Source organism: Falco rusticolus, chromosome 15, assembly GCF_015220075.1.
Source record: "Falco rusticolus isolate bFalRus1 chromosome 15, bFalRus1.pri, whole genome shotgun sequence".
In the NCBI taxonomy this organism is placed as follows: Eukaryota; Metazoa; Chordata; class Aves; order Falconiformes; family Falconidae; genus Falco; species Falco rusticolus.
The window spans coordinates 5688453-5711506 of record NC_051201.1 but is presented as its reverse complement, the minus strand read 5'-3'; the positions used below and the strand labels follow the sequence as shown (position 1 = coordinate 5711506).

Below are 23054 nucleotides of genomic sequence, written 5' to 3'. Positions count from 1 at the left end.
GTATTAGCCAGAGGGTGCAAGGGGCGCTCGGTGTTTATTAAATACGGATGCTGCGTCTACAGGAACGGCACGTGGGGCTCGGCATCGGGGGTTTAGCGCTATTTCTTAGCTAATACTCCCGCACGACACGTCAGCGATCGCTTTTTGAGCGAAGGCCACAGCGCAGTGGTCTAAGTGGAAGCGGGTGGCGCGGCCGTGAACCTTCCACACGACGTGACTTTTGGCCGTGGTTGTCATCCACGCGTTGAGCGGTTATTCCTGTTGGTCACTAGTGACCGGCTTCTCTTCCTTCTTGCATTTAACCCCAAAGAAACTGCAAAGTTTCATCAGCATTAGGTCAACAATCTCCTCTTCTTCTGAGGCCTGGAATAACAGGAGAGGGAAGTTACTGGGGCACCTGGAGCTGGCAGTATGGGCTCTGCTGGAGCCAGAGAAAATCTCTGCTGGAGGTGAAATAAGCCATCTTTTGCCCTAAGCACAGCACGAGTGACTGCCAAAGCAAACCACTGTGCCCGTGGGTTTAGCAAGACCAAAGTCCCAGGTGAACATGGGTGAGCGTGGGCATTACAGAAGTTTTGGCTCTGTCAGTACCCATGGAAGTCTTGCTACAGGAGTCTGGAGTTCGCCTTCCAGCTACCGTACAGCTAGTGATGTATGCAATGAGCCCCACACCATTTCTAGATGAAGTAAACAAGAAAAACTAAACACATCTTGTTTTCTGTTGGCCATATCCTTTGTTTTGATCTCCCTCGACTTTGAACTATAGAGAAATTTTGGACAGTACTGGAGTACTAAGCTGGCTTTCATATTGTGCTATCAATACCTTGAATGGGTCAGGCACTCAAAGTGACATTTTTAAAAGGAACCGTATAGTCCTCACGGACTGTAGTAGCAGGTTTGGTTCTGATTCCAATGGAAGGTCGGGCATGAGTCTAAGGCTTTTTGTCTGGATTTTGTATTGTGAACAGAAGGCCACAGATCAGATTCTTTACTGACCTCGGAACAGGGACTTGTCTGAGCAGGAATGGACAGTGCAAATCTGGAAAATCTGAAGTATGCTTTATGAGTTAATGTTGACTTCTCAAGACCTGAATTGAGTTACATGAGTTTCATCCAATGGTGGCCTACGGTGAATCCTGAGTAAGAACTGCACAATGAATGCTAAAAACGGCAGGAGAACTTAGAGGTAACACACCCTGGTCGTGCTTCTGCTCCTCGCTACAAAGCAACCAGACTCACCTAAATGAACAGATTCAGTACCACAAATGTCATGAAAATTATGCAGGATCCAATTAAGAACGGAGCCTAAATCGGATGGTAGTCCAAGACCTGTAGCATTCATAAGGTAAGACATCATATTTTGATTGTAAAACAATATGAACAAAAAAAGCATACATACAAGCAGTTAAAACATGATAAGGAGTTTGTCTCGACATGCTTGTGGCTAAAAAATTATGCTATTTGTATTATACAAACATATATAAAAATTTTCTCTTTTACTCACTTTCCTGGGTTGATATGATATAGTACAAAGAAGACAGAATGTTTTTTATATATGCTATATGAATATGGGCAATCTTTGGGTTTTTTTAAGCATTTGCATTTGATGGTAATGGTATGAAAGTTTAATGTGAAAAATGACAAGCCTCGGGATCTGTTTATCCACAGAACAGCTGAAGCTCCATCATGTCTCAGATTTCAAAGTATAGGCAAAATCTCTGTAGGCTTTTATTTTATTTTATTGTACACTTTACAAAGAAGCCAGTCAGACACTTCACAGACACATAAACTAAGGGTTGTGTAAAAATCCCAAAACCTAATTTTCATGTATGGTATCATGTAGGAATATATGTTCATGATTAACAACACGAGTGGGATATAGAGGTGGAAACCTTTGTGCCCAATTACTGATCTTCAAAGCTACCCGTACCCTGTTGGATCCATGGTCTAAATACATTCACCAAGGAGGACTTCACAGTCAGAGATGTCAGAGAACTAGCTCAATCCACAAAGAGCTGTTCAACAGATACTGTAACATCTGAAAGAACTTAATGAAAAAGTAAAGAACAATAAACCCAAATGTAACATAAAGTTCCCTGGTGGAAGGCCTTGCCTTTCTTGGGAGGCTGATGGGTGTGCATGTGTGTTCAGGTGGGTGCAGGGCATTGCTCACATTTTGTAGCTTTCTAAGGAAATTGCTCAAAACTTTCTGCAATCAATAAGTAACATATCTAATTAAAATGTGAGCACCTTTCTCAGTGAAAGGTTTGCTATGGATCTACTTGTGGTCAAAATGGAACATGAGATACATTTCACTTGGTGTCTTTTTCTTGATGAGGGAAAGTGCTGCTATAGGAACCTGTGCAGCTTGCAAAGTTAGATTAATGTCTAGCAGTAACTGAAAGTTTTCTATTTGCTGGGTCATAGCATATTTGATAGCTGAGCTGCTAATTATACAGTGATAAACTTATTAAATTAGAGGTGGTACCTCCTCATAGTTGAAGATTCCCAGCTGAAGACTGACCATGGTCTCTGCTGAATCAAAGAGGGTTTTGTAGAATAGAGCTTCCAGCCAAATATCAAGTTTGTCTGCAGCGGAAAGAAGTGTATCTTGTGTCATGATCAGATCCTTGCTGAAATACCAGCTAATGACTGCCTGTATTCAGAGAAGCCCTCCTAGCTTGTCATCTAGAGCCATGAAGCTTTTTTCGGGGTTTTGGTGTTTTATTTGTTTCCGAGCAGGGGAAACACCGGACAAGGTCACAGAGAAGACTAGCCTAGAGCTAAGAACTGGATTCACATGTTCTGAATGTGTTTAGCTATAAGACCTTTTGTAGTGGATGTGAGAATGTCTTCTATCTGCTCAGCTTCCCATCCCACTACATATGTAAAAAATCTTCAAATACATGACCAAATCATGAAAGTAATTCAGCCCACCTCCAAGGAGCAGATTTATCCTTGCATGATGACCAATTAGTCATAGTCACAAACACTGCTTTTCAGTGCACAGATCCTTCCAATAGGGAACCTACTGAGGCAACTGCTCTCAGGAAACCAAGATGCTGTTTTCTTCATTTGTATTTTGTGGGCTACTGCGTCTAATTTAACTGGGGGCCTGCGCAGTCTCACGTTTTTCCCTATCCCTCTGCCTCCTTCTTTCACAGCTTAGTCGCTTGCATGATGTGACAAACAGGCGGGTCATGGAACTGATCTGATCACTTATTTACCTGTTAAGTTTGTGGCCACACCACTGCTATAGACTATCAGTGCTGGAGGGAATGATGAGGATGTGAAATCAGGCAATGTGAGACTGCAGCAGGTCCCGCTTGTCACAAGGATGCCCCTTTGCAGGGACAGTTTGGACACAACATTTCAGCAAGAACACTAATTATACATAAATGGTTGCAGTCAATAATTCTTTAGTCTCATTAGAATTAAAATGTAATTTATTTGCTTAATATGCATTCCTATAATAGGCGAAAAGAATTATTTCCCACTAAAAAACTAGCCAAACAGAAATGGCACTTGCTGCCCCTCTCCCAATTTACGCTTTATTCAGAAAATTCTTTTTCCTGTATTTTGTTCTGTCACCACCTTTTTATACACAAAGAATCCATTTTTTCATCCAATGTTTGATTTTTTGAACTAAATTTCCATTTGCGAAGAACAGACAAGGGGATATTTTAACTTCTCTTTCACTTATATGGAAGAATTGGGCTCCAAGCTGCTAACCTTAAGATTTAGACAGGCAGCTTTATGCAGTTTTACATTTCAAAGCTATGTTGCTTTCCGCATTCAGAAATAATTCATTGAACCTGACAGTACCTGGATGAAGACTGCGGACAATAGAAAGCACAGTGGTACTCACAGCAACAGAGTAGGCAAGGAACATGATTGCAATAACAGTGATGAATCCAGAGATATCACCCATGCCCTCCTTAGAGTTGAAGTGATCATGTTTAGTTTAGGGTTGAGCCTCAGGAGGTGCCACAGTTTCACTGTGGAGAGAAGCACTAGGAACGCAATCAGGTAGCCAAGAACTGCATCTGCTCTTGCTGTTTCGTTAAAGCTTACACAGCTGTCAGAAAAAAAGAAAAGAGGTAATAGACTGTGCACACAGAAGCCTTTGAAGCGGATAAATGAGTGTGCTAGGAAAGCCAGTCACTCTGTCCTTGTTTTCAGTGGAGAGCTAACAAGTTCCGGCTTGACATGTTCCTGCTGTACTTCCCGCTGCGTACACGCAGAAAGCTCAGTTGTATATAGCGGAGTTTTTATGTCAGCATTAGCTAAAGCTGAGAGAGGGCCTAGGCTGTAGCCCAAACACTGCTTTTTTTTAGCAAGTCGCAGTTTAAAGGCAGCTAATGCAAACATACTATCGAATTCTGACTCTTAGAAAGGAAGACAGGTTCTTCTATGCATGTGTAGTTGAGAGGATGGGGTTGCTGGTGCTCTGCAGCTAGCAGGATGCACTAGCTGTGACAGGACTAGCTAATTTCCAACGAGTTGTGTAAGAAGGTACCATAAGGAATGCAGCAAAAGATTGGAGGTCAGGACTGTTATCTGTGACTGAGGCAAGTCAGTCTTAATGTTAGCTGAAAAAAAGCTTGGTAATACTTACATTTACCCTTTATAAGGGATTAGCACATTTTTTTTACTTAGTATTTTGCTTTACAACAGAGGTGACCACAAAAAGCTTTTATAAATAGTGAATGCTAATACAGCACATGACGGTATACCTACCTGTATGATAATCTGGATGCTGCGTTAGCAAGCATGTAGCTGTTGGGTTAAAGGAAGTGTTGCTCTTCCTTCTCATTCAGCATTTGTGAGGCTTGTACCTGGAACATTGAGTCCAGTTTTGGGCTCCCTGCTGCAAGGAGGACACTGAGTCCAGTGAAGGGCCACTGAGATGGTTGGGGTCCAGGTCCAGGACATACGAGAGAAGGATGTGGGAGCCCAGTTGTTCAGCTCTGGAGAAAAGAAGCTAAGGAGGCCTCCAATTGCTGTCTCCAGCTGTCAGTGGTTATAGAGTGGATGTAGTAAGACACTTCGTGGAGGTGCACCAATGAAGGGACAAGAGACAACAGCCACAAGCTGCAGCAAAAGGAATTCTAGCTGGACAGAAAAAAACCATTTTTTATCCCATAGTGGGAGTGGTCCAGTGTTGGAACAGAGGTCCAGGGAGGCTCTGTGGAACCTCTGTCCTTGGAGATACTCAAAATTCAACCAAACAAGGCCCGAGCAATCTGATCTAACACCAAAGGAGAGGTCCTTTCCTTCCTAAATCATCCAGTGATTCTATCACCTCTTTCCTGTGTGACTGTTTCTTAACAGATGTTACCATTTTCTATTCTGTATTAAATAAGCCATTGTTGTCCCCTAACCAGTGGCTTTTTACAACAAAGAATGAGGCAGATTATGTACAATCTGGATGGATGTCCTGTAGCAGAAAGGCTTGTTCGTTCAGAAGAAGGTGATGCAGATAGAGAACTATCAGCTAGGCTTGGGAACTTGGTGCTTGAGTCTGCTGGATTTTATTAGAGCAGTATCAGAAGAAAATCCTATTGCTGATGCACACGTAAGTCCTGAAATACTTACATGCTTCATGAATATAGCCATGAAGGGTAGCATTATCTAGCACAGACAAGCTGATGTCTGGGAAGAGGAAAAATAGATTTTTTTTCTGCATAAGTAGCACCAACAAACGATGCACTAAATATCATTAGCACTTACTCCTCTTTGTGTTCCTGGTAGTAGCTGATGTCTCTGGTACCAAGGATCGTCCGCTTCACAAACACTGACAGGGCACTCCAGCTAATCAGTATAATGGCCATCTCCAGGAGGTTCCATTTGCTGTGGAAGTATCTCCATCTCAGAGTCTTCATCAGTTTTCCCTGTGAAAAGAGGAGTTTTACTGTTTCAGTCTCGTGACTCTGTATTGTACAATACACCTCTAAAGATTAGAGCTATCCCCTCCACAGTAGACTATTGCACATTGATAAAACTACATCTTGCACTAATTTCTCATTATCTTTCTCAAAAGAAGCATTCCAGCCAAATAAAATGTTACCTTCCTATTGTTTAATACAGTTCAGGTCTCTGTTTCAGTCTTCCATTAGTGCAAGTCAGCAGCAGCACTACTGAAATCAAGCACAGTCCTAAAGTTTTTGTAAGTGAAATCAAAACCAGACACAAGATGATGCTGTCAGCCAGACTTTCCATTGGGCCTCACCTGTACTATCATGTAGTACACAATAAAGAGGAAATATATTACTTCTGCTGCGACCACAAAGATGTGGAGACTGTTGGTGTATGGGTAAAGCCGGATGCTTTGCAGCTCTGCACTTGTGAAGAAGGCCCCTGAAAAACAAACAATGTTCACTTCGGTGCTGTATTAATTACGTTATTCCTGTTTTCATTCAAATAACTCAGTTCACCAGTAAGACTTGAGTATTCACATTCACATCAATGTGAGACTGTATCTAACGATCAAACTAAGATTTAGACTCAATTATGTGACTAGCGTTGTAAGTGTTCTTTGAAATTTTCCTCAAATAGGAATTTCAGACAGCCAATAGCTTTTAGAGTGCTAGTGGTCTCTTGTATGATAGTGTGACACTAGTCCCAGGAGGGCTGAGTTTGGATTGGGCTACAAATGCAGAAATGAAGCAGGACGACCTGGAGATGTAAATCTGAATCTCATTCTAAACAGAAAATGAGCTCAGTTTTGTGGTCTGGTTTGGGTGTTTTCCAGTACTGGGGCAGACCCGAGGGAGGCTGCTACTCAGATTAAATGTTTTTCTGTGGCCTTCAAACCAGAGTTTAGTTTCACTCTTTTCTTTGTTGTATCCAGATTATGTATTATGTGATTACACAGCTATATATTAGAAGGCTTCTGGAACAAAAAAGACAGACTATTATTTGTACATTTTGTCTTAAAATTGTATGGATTCGCTGAAATGATTAGGAAACATCATTTTTCTTGTTCCTGTAGTGTCAGTTCTGTAGATGAAGTTTCAGTATCCTGTTTTCTTCATCAGCAGATGACCACAGCATCAACAACATAAGATATTCCGTTATGGTCTTTTATGCTGTGATGCTACATTTTATAAATTTTTGCATTGATTCTCCTCATGATTTGATTTAATAAAACACTTCTGTTTACTGAATAAAGAACTAGGTTAACATTGGCAGCATATAAATCTACCCTGTGTAGGTGCATTGCTTGCTGTCTTCAGAAATTAGTAACTTAAAAAAGGTTCGTACCTAAAGCATTGGTTTCAAACATCAGGCTTATAATGCAGAACAGGTTCACGTTGGCATTGTAGACTGTAAACTCAACAAACACTGCTCTTGTGAAGGTGTCTAGCCAGATGTTGTGAAAAGGTACTGGAGAATTCTGCCAAAAAAATGTATAGCCAATGATTCTACTCATACTGGAAAGAGACAGTATCACACAAAGGATGGGAGTGTTTGGATATTATCACAGAGAAAGAGTAAATCAGAGGTGAGATGTTCAAGAGGACATCTGGTCTGTCAAGTCTGAGTACAGGGGATATCTGTACTGTTAGTTGAGGTGGTAATTTTCTTTTTGGCTCCTCTGGAGAAGCAGGTGCCAGATATTGGGCAGATGCCTCAGGTGTCTGATCTTAAACCTTATGTGGGTTAGGAGAAAAAGGTTCTAATGTTGGATGCTGGTTGTTACCTAGCATGGAGCAAGATGAAAGGAACATAAACTACAGTGATGGCACTACAGTAGTATCTACAATATTCGGCACAATGCACAGCAGGAAAACTTGGGGTGCAATCTGAAATGAATCTTAAATAGGGTAGAGGGAAGAGCATCACTGATACCACAGCAAATACACTGATAATTCACAAGATATAAGTGGTACCTGGAGGCGTTCATAGGATCAGTTCCCAGGTGAATCACGTATCCCCCTCCCCTGTAGATGGCAAGTTTGCCCCAGCTGGGCTGCCCTCTCAGTTTGGACTGACTCTGGTACTGCCATGCTGAGCTCAAGTCAGAGGAGTTGTCAAAGACTGAAGTATTCCAGTGTTCCCCATAAACTGACGTATCTTCTGTTTGTAGGGAATATGGAGCATGGCATTCCTGAATTACATGCTGGAGTCTGGGAGAAATAGGGCAGGTGTCTCCTTTCACTCTTACTTGGCGAATTCGAGGACTACCCACCAGCTTGGAATTGCCATCTGTAATGAATCCTAAACAGGAGATGCAAAAGAGCAGCACTGGCCATATGACAGAACTACTAATAGTATTTATTAATTTCATTTATGATTCACTGATGCATTAATATTTTGCTATAGATTCTTTTCTCAAAAACACTGTAACAAAATAGTCATGAAAGTTAAGCCCCTGTGTTGATTTGAGCTGAGTTCTTAGATAACATCTATAGATAACAAAGTTCACTATCACTACCTACCTGTATTTTATACAGAAGGAAACTGAGGCCTGGAGGAGAAAAGTGACTTGCTTCAAGTCACACGGCAATGTAGCTGTATGCATTGTTCATTTGGCCACAGTTGGTCAGAGTCTGTCACGTGCAATAAACAACTCTGCTAATGTATTTCAGTATTTACTCTTAAATGTGAGTTGGAAAATATTTATTAGTGGATATGGCTAGATAGAAACACGGTGACGTTGCATAATTAGCCTTCGCATTGACCTAAGTCATAATGCAAACTGAGCAGTCCCATGGAAAAGCTTTATAGTGCCACCTATCTGCCGTTCTTTTGAACGTGTAAAATTGAGGTATAGATCTGAATATCTGGAATGAGTAATGTAAAATGTGAAAAATGTAACATTATAGTGCAGAACTTTTGATTATATTAAATATAAGGAAAATATCAGAGCACATTAAACTTGAGGTCAGGCTGTGGGGTTTTTGTTATCCACTAGCATTCATATTATAACAATCCATACTAGCCTTATATACTCACAGTCACTTTCTCCACTCAAATATGCATGTGCAAGTTAGAGATACATATAAAAGATAATGTTTCAGAATCTGACAAGCTGAAATGAAACAGTGTGACTCTGTACCTTTATATGATCCATAAAGATTTTTGACTAAGGTAGTGTTTGCCCATGTGAAAAAATCCCGATAACTGTAGACATCATGAAATCCATCTGTAAAGCTGTTCTCAATGTGTTTGTTTAAGTAGTAGGAATTGGGATCTCTCTGCCCATAGGCCACTAGTAACAGCATCCATAAAAACCCCAGATAGGCTAGAAAGAAACCAAGAAGAAACAGCACATGTGAGCTCAGAATTCACACTGCGGTTCAAAATAGATTGCACGAATGATTACTGTTGTCATCACTTATTAGGTTAAGGACATGTTTTGCTAGGCTCCGACTGACCACTGCTAATGAATTTACACAGGCTACTTCACTGCGCTGCAGTTTAAGCATATCACATTTGGAGTAAGTGGTTGAGAAAATAAGCGGGAAAGCTGGCTGAACACGAATAGTAATGACAGCTCTAAATAAAATGAGTGGTTTAACTTTGCTCCAAGGGGAGTTGAGGTAATTCTTTCCATTGTTTTTAGAGGAAATAAAACTGGGGTATAAAGCATCATCCATCTGCTCTTTTGATTTCAATTTATTTAACTGTTGACCTCCTTCTTGTACTCTAACTTTTCTTTAACCTCTCATGCATGTTATGTGTTTCTTTACCATAAAATCAAGCCTCAGCCACACTTTTACCTCCAGTTAACATTGCCACCCCCTTTTGGCTCCAACTGCCACTGAACAGCCTGTCTCTACACACACATGGCTGGCAGAAAGCTAAAGATATGACAATATTTGCACTGATGTAAAAATACTTGGGAATACTACTGAATAAAACAAGATAATGTACATATGGATAATACCTAGGATTTCTCTGATGAGGGCAAATGCTTTCTGCTCCTTGATGCAACTGACTTTCATTTTCTCCACATCAGCTGCAGGAGGTGGCCGGTAAATATTGCTTCTACTGTCCCGTCGGGCTCCAAAGAGAGGATTTGGATCACCTGTGAGTGAGAGCAGTGAGCCCTGGAATTAGTTAACAGATTGTCTATGACCTGCTTTTTGTTTCTTTGGACATTATAAGGAAACATTTCTATTTAATGCTTTCCCTTTAGAAAGACAGGGGATGAGATCTAATCAGTATTAGTAAAGCAAACAGTGGGGAGGAAGGAAGCTCACAAACACAGTGTATTAGGTTTAGGACCAGGTGTAATCCAAGTGTGTCTCTTTAGGCTGAGCATCTCAGGAGGTGATGTATTCAGGGCCTGAGGCTAATCAGGGAGGAAGTTACAGATCAGGATTCTTTGCTGTGCCTTAGGACTCCTGTCTGCTAGTGTCAGCTTTTTTTAGGCATAATTGTGATTGCAGAAGCCAATCTGATCTAATCCAGGCTTATGGGAGCAATACAGGTAATTGTGGTTGTGGAAAAGTATATAAACTGAGAACTTTCATGTAAGATTTTAAAGGAGGTGGGAAATTTCCTTGAGAGTATTACGAATGTTTGTCAGATAAAGATCTACCCATCTCAGGAGTGCATTTTGTGTTGGGTCCTGTGTTTGTTTTTACTAGGTTACAGGTTTTGTTGCAAGCCATGCCATGAATACCGAGATGGCTACACAGAGCTAAAACAGGCCTCCTTTTCTATCTCATTTTTCTTATGTCTGACATGAGATATAAAAATATTTAAGCATGGTTACTGCATACTAATAGCACTGATTCATTAATTGCTATTATAATGGCTTCAATCAGTTTGCCACATACTCTTTTCCAGATGTTTCTTGAATGATGATGGACTGAGAAGTAATTGACTATGCACTTGTATTCTTGATCTAGTATGAATCAATATAGGAGAATACATCATTTTTCCTGATGTAGCCAAGCCAGGGATGGAGAGAAGGAAGGGGTCAAATACCAGTATCCTGGCAGCAAATAGGTCCTCCAGTAACTGCCCCTCCAGGGGCAATCTTGCAACAGGGCTAGGGGAGATTGTGCATGTATATCTATTTGCAGCAGTAAAAAGATAAACAAGGAAGTATTAGTGTTTGGATGCAGAACTACTTCTTCTACATCTTTTTGACCTTGTGGTCTTTTCCATTAAGTGTTCTGCCAGATTTATCCAACCTAAACATATAGTCATCTTCACGTGTTCTCTAACTGGCATAAAATTAGTTATTTAGGTTTGTTTCCACTTCCATCTTGATCATGGGAATGCTAATAGATAGACACATAGTCACAACACCTGTGGATGTAGTGATTTCTGCTAACCTTGTCAGCTAGGATTCAGGTATATAAAGATAACCAGTGAAGTTCTCAGTTGAGCTGAGTCACACATTTGTGCATAAAGCACTCCAAAAGCTTGGAGAACACTTCACTTACTTTAATAATCTCTCACTTCACAGGTAGTTACCTGGTGCAGATAAAGGCCCATCGATAGCTGTGTCTTCTTCATCCTCATGTTCTACCTTCTTCAAAACCAGGGCAAAAAAAGCAGCAAATCCCAGCACCTGCAAAGAATTAGCTATAGACTCACCATATGCCCATTTCATATAAAGAAGTCTGGTTTTGACCGGGATCCCTTTGGATCCAGGCACTGCAGGAGAACAGCTGTGCTTTGGCTTTGTTGAACTCATGCAGCTGAAGCTCATAAACAAGAGAACAGTGCACAGTCCAGCCAGCTAAACTGATTTTGCCACATGACAACCTCATCATCTATTAAACCCTAGCAAAACAAGGGAGATGAAACTAATGAAGTTAAGGTCAGCAAAAGACAACAGAACTCTGTAAACCACCTACTAGCTCTTGTTTTTATGGCCGAGACTTCTCATTTTACATATTAAATCCTGTGGTTCTTTAGAACACATTACATTGTCTTCCTGAAATGATAGTAAAATGAGTTCATGTTGGCTGAGGATCTCACCTTTAAGGGCTGTGTGATGAAAAGACTTTCCAAGAAGGAGATGGCCATGGAGATCAGCCACTTGATGGAGTTATCCTTGCCGTAATGCAGCCCATAGAGCATGGTAAAGAACCCAGATACGCTGCTGGTGGCTGCAACCAGGAACCAGGCAATGAACACAAACCACCAGGGCAGCCCTTTGGAAGAAGAGCTTTTCTTGCCATCACCGGAGAAGCTTGGAGTAAGGGACCACCTTGGGAGTCAATCAGAAGAGAAAAAAATCACTCTGCAGTGGAACAGAAAAGTCAAAATCACAGTCTTTGGGTTAAGCAGGGACAGCAACATCTTATGATTTAAAATGTCAATCAAAATATTCCAAGTTCTTTGAACTAATGCAGTTACGTAGAATATATGGATAGCAAAAAGTACAGTAAGCAAAAATATGAGTAAGAGTGCAGAGATCAGCTGAAATAAAAGCAAATATGATGGGCTTATTTACTCCTTAGTCATACATAATTGAACCTCTGGTAGAAATATTGACAAATAAAACTGTGAGTGCATTTTAATTGCTGGATACATCTCCTGTGATCACCATAAAGGCCAGAGATATAATTAGTGCTATTTTTTTCAATACTTCCAACTTAATTATCATATTTCACTGAAATATTTTTGTCTGCTTATTAATTTCTCTTTATCCATACATTTTAAGAGACTTCTGATACTTTGGAGCTCAGTGATTATCTCAGCCCTTTGGTGTGGCATTGTATTGTAATATTCAATCTTGGAGGCAAAAATGCCAACGGGCGATGATTGGTCATAATTGCTTTTGTGTGTGGTTCACAGTGCATTGAGATTTCTTTGTTGCTCCTACAATAGTATAATAGTAAAACGTGTTTCTACAACTATAATAATGGTTATCTAGCACATATTAAGCAGTAATTTGGCTTCGTCATCCTGACCAGTTTTGAATTCACAACCTGAATTTACTTAGATCGAGATGAGAACTAGGTTACCTCTTACTGATGGACGCTGATGAGCAGATCCGGTTCTCCAGGAGGTTCTTCATGTGCTGAACCTGATGAATAGCTTGTGTGTAACTCTGCGGCATCTGAAATTTATGGGGTCCCAGTAGTTCCAGCTCTTTCTCTACATGCTGGAGTTGAATGTACAAGCAGCGATTGTAATCACTGTATTTCAGTCGCTCACTCATTCCCTTCTCTGGAGTTGGGCTCCTTGTTTTTTCTGCAGGCAAATAATTATTAATTTTCAAAGAAAATCAGCATAGCTATTCCTAGATTAAAATATTGTTCAGTACAAAGGGTAGCAGAACTGGAGCTCAAGATTATGAAAGTGTAGAGTAACTTTTGAAGGGACATGTAAAAACAGCTTTAGTACTAGAGCTTAATGCTCTTCTGTTGGAATGGGCTGGAATTGTTGCCAGAAGGCAACTTACTTAAACAGAGGTCCTAAAACCTTAAAAGAGAAGTCAGATAAGATCAAGTGTTAATTTGTTCATAGTTTACCTGTGCAATTAGTCACTTGGTAGACTCATTTGAAAAGCCAAATGTGAGTCTTAATGAAATCAATGGGATTGTTTACTCAAACGGTCTTGTTTAATTGAAAATAAATGATTGCCTAAGTTAAGAGTCAGACTGAAAGGAACAAGGCACAAGGCCAAGAAGAAAAAAAGGACAGGGCAAAAAGACTGTGAAACAACTGATATTTGTGGGTCTTTATGCTATGAGATACTGATCCTGCTCCCAAGCCAGGCTGGTAGCGAACATTTCGTTCTACAGCATACGAAGTAGAGACTTCATAGTGTCTTTATTCAGTTGGGTGCTCAGTGGTGCACAGTGAAAGGACAACAGACAAGGGGCACAAATTAAAACACGGGAATTCTGTCTAAACATTAGGAAAAACTTCTGTGTTGTGAGAGCTGTTGGACACTGGAATGGCTTGCTCAGAGGATTTGTGGAGACTCCATCATCTCTATTGAATATTGGAGATATTCAATATCTCCAGGTGACCCTGCTGTAAGCAGGGTGGTAGACTAGACAATCTTCAGAGATCCATTCTGACCTCAACTATTCTGTGATTCTGTAATTGCCTTTGAGTCAGAATGGAAGAAGAGCTTGGGTTATCACATCCAGCATTACCATCATTTTCACTACAAAGGTTTCAGTAGGCATGTCACATTGTGCTGTTTACCTTGTATATCCATAGCACCTAATGTGACAATTATAGGGTCATCCTTCTTGCTGTCATCATAAAACTCTTGCCCAGCTGTGTTTTGCTGGCAGACGATGTCCTCGATCAATGCCAAAAATGTGTTGATGTTAGCTGATTTTCCAAGATCTGATACTGAAGTGAGAGGTGGAGTCTGCAGGGCTTTAAAGAGTGAGTTGGCAATTCTTCTTATGTCCTAGAAAAGACAGCAGCAATACAGCAGTGTCTCTGGCTGCAGTGACTTAAGCTGATGTGATGTGAAGGCACCACTGGCTGGGAGCTGCACCAATTGTTAAAATCTCCAGAATGAATAAGAATAGCACATCCTACAGTGCTGGATGTGACAGGCAGATTTCAACGAGACAGGATTCGAAAATACAGTTTACCTGCCTGAGGACCTAAGCTGAGAAAGACAGGATCTATGAGACCTTTTATCTTCACTGTCTTCCTTAATGTTTGCTTTAACCTTGCTTTAGTCACTGGCCACAGTGATTTTGGTTGCACGTAATTGTGCAAAGGCTGGGATGTACATTGGCAGATCTTAATGAAGTCGAGGATTCCATGTGGGTGGGTGAGTGCTTGCCACCAGTGCAAATTAGCTTTTGGCTTCAGACAAGCTGAAGGGTATCTGACAGGGATTTCTGCTGTGAAATCAGGGGTGCCGGGCAGTGCATGGCAGCAGAGGGCAGTGCATGCCAGTACTACTGGGAAGTAGCCACGGGGACTTGCCTTTATCACAGCCTCTGGAGTGAGTGAGACAGCCTGGGTGACCTGTGGGGTGGGAGGTAGGCTGGGGGACACTCGACCATTCTTTCCCAGCTTCTTCTCTCTCCCCTGCGTGGCTGGCCGGGATCGTATGTTCCTGAAGATCTGCACAATGAGCAGGTTGATGGGGAACATGAGGAGTGAGCTCTCAAAGCCAATCATCACTTCCTGCCACGTAAACTCGATCTTACCTGTCAAGATCAAACAGAGGGGAGGAGTAAAAATAACCCCAGGAATCATCAGATCTCTTTTTTGTCTAAAGGCCCATTTGTTCAACTGTCCTGCTTCTAGATTCTGCTGTCTCTCTATTTCCCTGCCCAAGCAATGGTGAGGATGGTTACCCAAGTCCATTTTCTGCTCGGCTGGATCCTTTGGCACTCCCCAGAACATGATGCTGGTCAGCATGGTGCAGAGAAGCAGTGAGAAGCAACATGACACACGCTGGACTCGTGTGAAGGAGCTGCGTGGGGAGCGGCTGAAAACCGAGTACCAGATGTGCCCATCCTGGAAACCTTTGGAGGTCTTCATGAAAAACAGATTGCTGGGAAGGAGGAGAGGGAAATCAAATGGATACTTAAAAAGGAGAGGGATAAATAAAGCTGAGTTCAGGGTCCTGGCCTGTTCACACTTCTAGGGCCTATCAGAAGAAGTAGTAACTATGAGAACATACCAAGTATCGTGGCTTGATTTGCATGGAATGGTCATAGTTACTTATGTCCTTTCCTTCTGGCCACACCGTGGAGGGAAACCTAACCATGAGCAGTGTCTATATAAATTGTCAGGGGAGTTACACATGAGAGAAAATACTTGGGTTTCTGTAGGTCTTGTCAGGCTATTCTTCTTTAACACCAGTATTTCCAGTGTGGTATTACTGTTAGGGTAATGATCAGACTTCATAACCATCCTTCCTCTTTTCCTTATTCAGAACCCTGTGAGGGCAATGGAAAGACCTCCCTTGTTTTCATTTTTGTTTAGGGATTTGATCTGTTTTGCGTACTTGCTTTTCCAGACTGATTGCTATCAAGAGTAAAAAATTCCATAAAATAGAAGGTACCTGAACTGCTTCATGTCCTGTTCTGTAGCTACTGGGAACACTTTATCTAGGACACACTCTCCAATATCAATGGCTAGCCATGAGTTACAGAGGAAGGACCATTTATGATCCCATGCCAGATCATGGACCAGTACTCGATTCACATACCTGTTGGAGAAACATACAGGGCACAATTACATGTGAGTGGTGTGAAGTTCAGAACCTGATTTGACTATGGAGGTCAAACTCTGGCCTTTGGCTTCTTCTAAACTTTAAGGCAGAGAGTACTTCCCATCCTGCACTGGGCACAGGATATGGGAAGCACTCCTGGTCCTGCAGGGTAGGTTATGATTTGATCTATTGATCTGCAAAAATGAGACATTAACGCTCCTTTCCTTTCTAGCACTTTAGAAAGGATATTTTTCAAATATTAGAAAAGCTGCTATCATTATAATATAATATTTGTGGTTCTTTGCTTCCCGTGATCTCCAGATCTCCACTTACCAGGATGGACTGTCCCCTGAATTATCGTGCCACAATCTAATACTCTGCAGTTCCCCAAGAGGGAAGAAGGTGCAGAGCAGAAAAACATCCACTCCTCCACGTTCGAAGACTGATGTATCAGGATCAGTCAGATGGTGTGGCTCACTCTCTCCTTCCAGTCCATAGAGGGTGAGAGTCACCTGGAGAATAAGATGGCAAAAAGAAGACTTGTACACCTCGATCCTATGTATGATTGTTCCTCTAGCATACTCTTCCTGCTTTCATCAAATCTAAGGACTTTCTGGCTTAGACGTTGCATTTGAGCTGTTCTGTTTAATAGCTTCAGGTGCTCCGTTATTCATCCAGTTCCCTAAATGAGTGCATAAATTGTCTTACCACTCAGTGCCATCGATACCTTGGAGGTTGTGCCTGCCCCACGGCGGTGTCCTGTAAAAACTGTCACAAGGTAACGATACTGAGCAAAGGGGTCATTGTCTTCCAGTACTGTGATTTTCACCTGCAAAGTGACACAACACAAGCAGCGCGTGAGCTGTTCTGTAAGTATGGATTCCTTAAAGCCATGGATAGGACTTTTTCATCTTGTGAACAGTGCATATACTTATCAGTAAACAGAGAGTTACAGGGAAAGGAGTAGGATTGCTTGAAGAACTCCTATTAAAACAGGCTAGGCAAAGTGGGAATTAGCCTAAAATACATTCAGTCTTTATTAGCTGAAGACTTACTTTGGCATCATCCTGGATATCTTTCCTTCGAGCCCAAATAACTACAAGCACGTATATCAGAAAGATGCATCCTACAGTTGTCACCACCACAGGGTTGTCCACAAATGTAAGAAATAGCTCTGTAGTTTTGCTAACATCTATGGCATTGGGTATGACAAAGAAGGAGCTCCCAAAGAAGGTCAGGTGGTTACAGAGGCAGTGTGTGCTTCTAGGATTTGTTTTTGGTCCTACCTGAAAACCAGAAAAAATTTCCTGAAAAAACATTTGGCTTCGAAGTATTAGGTAACTTACCAAGCAAATGAAAAGACTGTGCTGAGATTGCTAAATTCTTGTGGAGAACTGCTATACAGAAAAGAACTGTTCAAGGTCCAATAAGGAATATTCATTCTAATATCTAGCCAGAATCAGGCATTATTATATAATACAGCCTTGTCAGAATGTTTCCATTTCTTCTTACATAAAAGCCCATCCCAAGCAACTGAAATGGAAATGTCATTTGAAGCTTAGTCTGTTATGACTAATCTTCAATTTATTAAAACATCTCAGAATGATCTTGTTTTATGGTGTGAGTTCAGTGCTATCATTTTACTACAAGATGGCAGTTATAAGGGCTGGCTTTGAAGTATATAATACAAAGTTTTGTTTCACTCTACTTACATGGCATCCATAGCTGTTCCAGCTCCCCTGGTGCTCATCCCAAAATACACAGCGGGATGCAAAGCAAGTGACAGCTATAGTTAGCCTGTCATAGACTGTGGAATCCATTCCCATGTCTTGTAAAACCATGAAATAGTAGCTTCCCTCTCCAAAAGAGAGTTCTTCTGAGCTAAGAACCCAGGTGTTTGTCTCACCTTGAACATAAATATTTTAGTTTCAGGAGATATATATATATATATAAAAATGCTAATTCAGAAGTATGCAGCTGTATTGCGTATCATTAAATAAACTGAAGAAACAGGTATGAAATAATTCTTGGCAACCCATTGTTCAAAGCATCCCGCTCCTTGCTCCTGTTAGTGAACACTGTATACTAGAGTTTGGAACCTCGAAGCATGACAGATTGAAACTTGTTTGAGAGGTTTCTTTCCAGTTAGATGTCTGAACTCACGGTCACAGCTCATTCTGCGAATATATGCGTGTGCTGTGAAGTTGTGCATGAGAACTCCCCGTACTGAGTGCACTTCACTTGCTACGGGTGGTGAAAGTGTTTTGGTAACACAAGCCCAGAATGCACAAGTTTGTGAGTCACTAACAAGTTATCTTACCTCCAGTAGTTTTCTTATAGAACAGATGCGTTTTCATATCATAGTTAGTTTCATTTGGGCGATAACCGTATCCTAAGTAGAGTATTAGTGGAATGTCATGTTCAGATTCCAGGTGGATCACTATAGATGTGTTTTCTGAGGTAACATTAACTTGGAAAGTACTAAAATTGCCCAGATTCAACAGAATCTTATCTTCCTGAGTTGCTGAAAGCCTTGGTAACATTATCTGTTTTTAAACAGAAAGACATAGTTTTAAATACAGCAAAGCATCTTGCTTCTATTATCTATCAGCACAATATAGCCACATGGTAGATAATATTTTTTCATAACACAGGGAAAGCATGTCCAGCAAAAATACCGGCTTCAAAGTATTTTTCTTGATACTTTTAGCTAACCTCTGAAAAGAAAAGACAAATATTTATTATGTCATTCACCACATCACACATATCCCTCCATCACAAATGCAGGCACCACGATCCCATTATATGATGCAATGAACACTACCACCATTTGCAGTCACCTCACAGAAGATGATAACATAAATGACAGTTCATTATCGGAAGAAGGAAAAAATGGGAAAAGAGGGAGAGGGATAGAAAATAGTGGGTTTACCTCAATGTTCTCTTTGAGATTGCTGACTGGTATGGTCAAGCCATCTAGACCAGTAAGACTTAGACCTCCCACTGTTCCACTGATGTCAAAATTGGTGTCACTGGAGGAAAAGGGATTCACGGCAAAGCTCACCATCTATTAGCAAGACGTTGACAATCAGACAATCGAGCTATTGGCAATATTTCATTATATTCACACTCTAAATTGCTGAATAGTGAAAGCTTGAGCTCAGACCCAAACAATACTCGACTTAAAAGAAGCCTCCTTGCAGATTTAAATAAGAAGCTGCCTTATCTCTAAGGTAGGTTAAACACAGACCTTGGAAGTCATTTTGATTCTGAAATATGGTATGTGTACAACAATATTTATTGTTTCCATTCTGTGTAACCCTTTTGCCTTTTAGACACCAGATATCAAAATGTAATTGCATAAGTCTCTTTCAAAGTAACTCCACCAAAGTTAGGCTGTGGCACCCCTCTTGGAATTAGGAACAGAAGTCTGTTTCTATTATGATAGCAATGCACAGAAGAGTATGTTAGAGCCGTCAGTCCAATGAGAGGATTCAGGAACCTCTCCTAATACTCAGGTAAAATGATGGATGCGTTTCCACTGGTTTTGGCGGGCTCTGGACATTTTATAGGGGAGCTGGAAAAGACACAATGAAAAAAAATACATTTTTTGCAGGTATTGTAGGGGTTTCCTGAGAGTGACAAATCAACCAGAGAGGCCTTTAGAAAATGTATTATAAAAAGCACAACAGTAATATGCAATCTAGTGTTTTGAGGAAAGCAAAACCACATCCTAATTCAGATGAGGGATGTGTTATCATCAGGACATTCGCAAGCCTTTTGTCTCCTGCAGCATCTGAGTGCCTCAAACTCATTTATTTCTAGCTGGGATGAGATAGGACTGCTGCAGGTAAATTTTAATAGTGATGTGGACTCTGGGCTGTTGCATCCTCCTCAGAGCATGTAAACAAACAGCAAATAGATTTATAGGTATTGATTCATTCCATTGCATTCTCTAACCAACATGCAAGTATGAATCAAGAGCGTACATGAGGGGTTGATGGGATGGGGAATTTAAGCATTCAGTCCTCCTTAGCTGGCTGAACCAACCCTATGCAATTGAAATAAATGGAAGCTTCTTTGACCAAAAATATTTCAAATTATTTTCTTGGCATGATGCTGGCATACACATTTTCTTGTGTATTCATTGTAAAAGGAGAAAAGATTCTAAAAGCACTAGATCAAGAATGTAAGTTATATATCAGATTGAGTCAGATAAAATCTGTTTACTTGCCCTTATATCCACTGTTTCATCATCAACTCCTGAAACACTGAGAGAGGAAGCAGGTGGCAGAGTAAAGCTGGCAGAACTGGAATTGGAGATGTTAATGGATGTGCCATCCATGGTTTCTGTTTGTAATCTGTCCAGTTAGGGTTGAACACAAGCAAAGCAGAATAAAAGGAAATAGGCAGGGAAAAAAAAATCAGACCAGAAAAAAACCCCATCAATAGCATGGACTTCTTATCTAGAGAAAAATCTTTCTCACTTCACGAGTATAACTTTGTTGCAAAACTGTTCCTAACTCTGTCAGTAAATACTTAGTACATTAATCTGTCCCTGACATAGTACTCCACATAACGCTACCATAGAATCATCAAAAAAGGGGGGGAATTGGTGTATCTGGATAGGCAGTGGTACCCAACTAAGTGTACTTTGACGAAAGATCTACCTGCTTTCTGCATGAACATGCTCTTGATTTGAATGCACAGTTAAATGTGGATGAAAACCAGGCTCTTGGGGAACAATTTAGGATTGATTATAGGGAATGGAGAATGCTTATCAGGCTCCTTGTGATTATATTTGCTTCTGCCAAGCTGGTTACAGTTCTATATAACATGTCATTATTGGCAACTTGGAAAAGAAAAAAAAAAAACTTAACTGGCATGACATGAGTTTTCCACAAAATTTCAAGGGTAAGAGACTAGTGCCTCATCCAGGAAACAGTAGTAAACACTGTGTTGGCCAAAGAAGACACGGCATGAGAATTTCTAAGGTGGCATTATTGAAGCTAATTGGAGTCCAAGCTATTCTTACTATCAGTTTGTAATGACAGCCTCATTGCACTCTTGAAGTTGTCGTTATGCTACGATATTTAGTTGGGTGGTTCCTTTTAAGGACGATGTAATGAGTATTTCTGGCAAATTTGGTTAACTACCCTGAGCCTAAGTGGGAGGACAGGGTTAGTGTTACCTGTGTATGTACATTGTAGCAGAAGGAGTGGTAAGGACTGTTGGTTCATCATCGGGTTCTTTCCCAAACAGAAGGGCACTCTGTAGGTTCTCAACTGTATCTAGGAGCTGCTGTGACACTGAACTCTGGAAAAGGATTAGAGGAAACTTGCAACAAAGCTCCTCAGAATCACCTAGTTGTACATTATTTGCCTTTACTTCCTTTTAGGAAGATGTTCTAATTTTCAGTGTCTGACAAAGCTGGCAAACTTGTTGATGTGCTGCTTAATCTCAGAGAAAGTTCTTCTAATTATCAATTCAATTTCTGTAATTCTCATTAAAACATTGCAGACAGCAAATATCTTGCAGCTTTTATAGCCTATTATTTGTAATTTCTACACATTGAATTTTGAAGCACTACAAACATGCCATCAATTTGATGCAATATATTAATGCACTTCTGTACATTAATGCCCTTTATCTGCCCACTTTAGTTACTTGGAAAAGCAAGACTAATTATGGATTAATTGCGTGTCATTAGTGTGTTGTCCTGGGGGAGTTTGAGCAGTTCATAACCTTTTCTCTCAGGTTACATTTATTTCATCCCCTGCTCCCTTGCAGTGAAGAAAGTTAAAGCATGTTCAGCCCAGGAAGCGCACAAATGCAACAGTGACAATGCACATATAAATAGGAAAGGACGGGACAAAATAAACATGTTGCATAATTCTGAATAGAAAATCAGAGTGGGCTTTCTGAAAAAGTGTAAGCAGCAACCAGAGCTGATTCCAGCTTTGAAGTAGCAGAGCCAATAATGAATATTGAATACTTCTGGCTTCCTTGAATTATGAGGAAAAAGGAGCTGATAGGATCAAATCTGAAAAAAAATCTGTGTGCTTGTCATCCATTAGAGGGCATACACTGTGTTCTCTAGGGCTCTGTCCTGCTCAGCTTTAAATGTAACAAATCTTAAGAGGCCTCAATCATCTTCATTAGCAGAATGTTCAGTCTAACAGGTCTAACTGGGGAGAAGTCTCCTTCGATAGTCAAGTCCATCATGGTGTCACAATGAACCCTACCCAATGCCAATTTAAAAACAGGAGCGGCAGCAGAACATTTAAAAAAACTTTTAAAGCTTCTTAAAAACCTTCCAAAGCAAGCAAGTGTTCACACACAGTCCACTACAAACTGGACCAAACCAAAATTACCTGTTCTGCCTCTGGCACTGAAGTGTTCGCAGCTCTGATTTCTACAGAAGCTTTAAGAACATTGCTCACTGCATTAAATAGATAGTTGGCTGTGTCCTTTAGCTTCTGATCATCTCTGCTGTCCTCTGTGTTTACAGTGAGCAAGGAAGCACTGACATCTTTTAGAGTGTTGCTAGCTTCCACCTGCATGGAAAACAAGGTGAAAAGTTTATATGTGTTGGGACTACAAATGACAGAAGTGACGCTTGTGTCATTTAGTGAGTGTTGCAATGTGAGAAATCTCATGGGACTGTTTGTGGCTAATGCTGTTTTTACTATAATTATTTGTGCTGGGATAATACATCACATGCCAATAAAGATGATATACAGACCTGAAAAATGCAGCCTGCTTTACAGATTTAATCCATGAAAGAGATGAATAACATCTAAAGGAAGCTTCTCTGTCAAACACTGGGCAAGAATACAGTTTAGATGTACAGTAATATAGTAAATTAAGTTATAATTTTGGGTCGTGTGTCCAATAAATACCAGCATATTGTCAAGTGCATGTGCATTTC

At 40.7% G+C, this 23054-nt stretch overlaps 1 protein-coding gene across 1 annotated transcript in view; it reads right to left on the bottom strand.

The window, feature by feature from the left end:
• Positions 1–12: 12 nt before the first annotated feature.
• Positions 13–23054, bottom strand: part of PKD1L2 (polycystin 1 like 2) — a 41684-nt gene continuing 18642 nt past the window's right edge. The window contains 28 exon segments of the mRNA XM_037409437.1: positions 13–388; positions 1223–1329; positions 2489–2562; positions 2565–2589; positions 3869–3927; positions 3930–4078; positions 5734–5894; positions 6233–6360; positions 7267–7427; positions 7896–8223; positions 9065–9250; positions 9896–10036; positions 11425–11536; positions 11950–12181; positions 12957–13170; positions 14137–14350; positions 14884–15110; positions 15261–15460; positions 15974–16120; positions 16457–16635; positions 16851–16952; positions 17179–17409; positions 17836–18029; positions 18444–18669; positions 19056–19190; positions 20358–20484; positions 21315–21439; positions 22498–22680. Coding sequence (XP_037265334.1) covers positions 253–388; positions 1223–1329; positions 2489–2562; positions 2565–2589; positions 3869–3927; positions 3930–4078; positions 5734–5894; positions 6233–6360; positions 7267–7427; positions 7896–8223; positions 9065–9250; positions 9896–10036; positions 11425–11536; positions 11950–12181; positions 12957–13170; positions 14137–14350; positions 14884–15110; positions 15261–15460; positions 15974–16120; positions 16457–16635; positions 16851–16952; positions 17179–17409; positions 17836–18029; positions 18444–18669; positions 19056–19190; positions 20358–20484; positions 21315–21439; positions 22498–22680 — 4503 coding nt within the window. The 3' untranslated portion in view covers positions 13–252.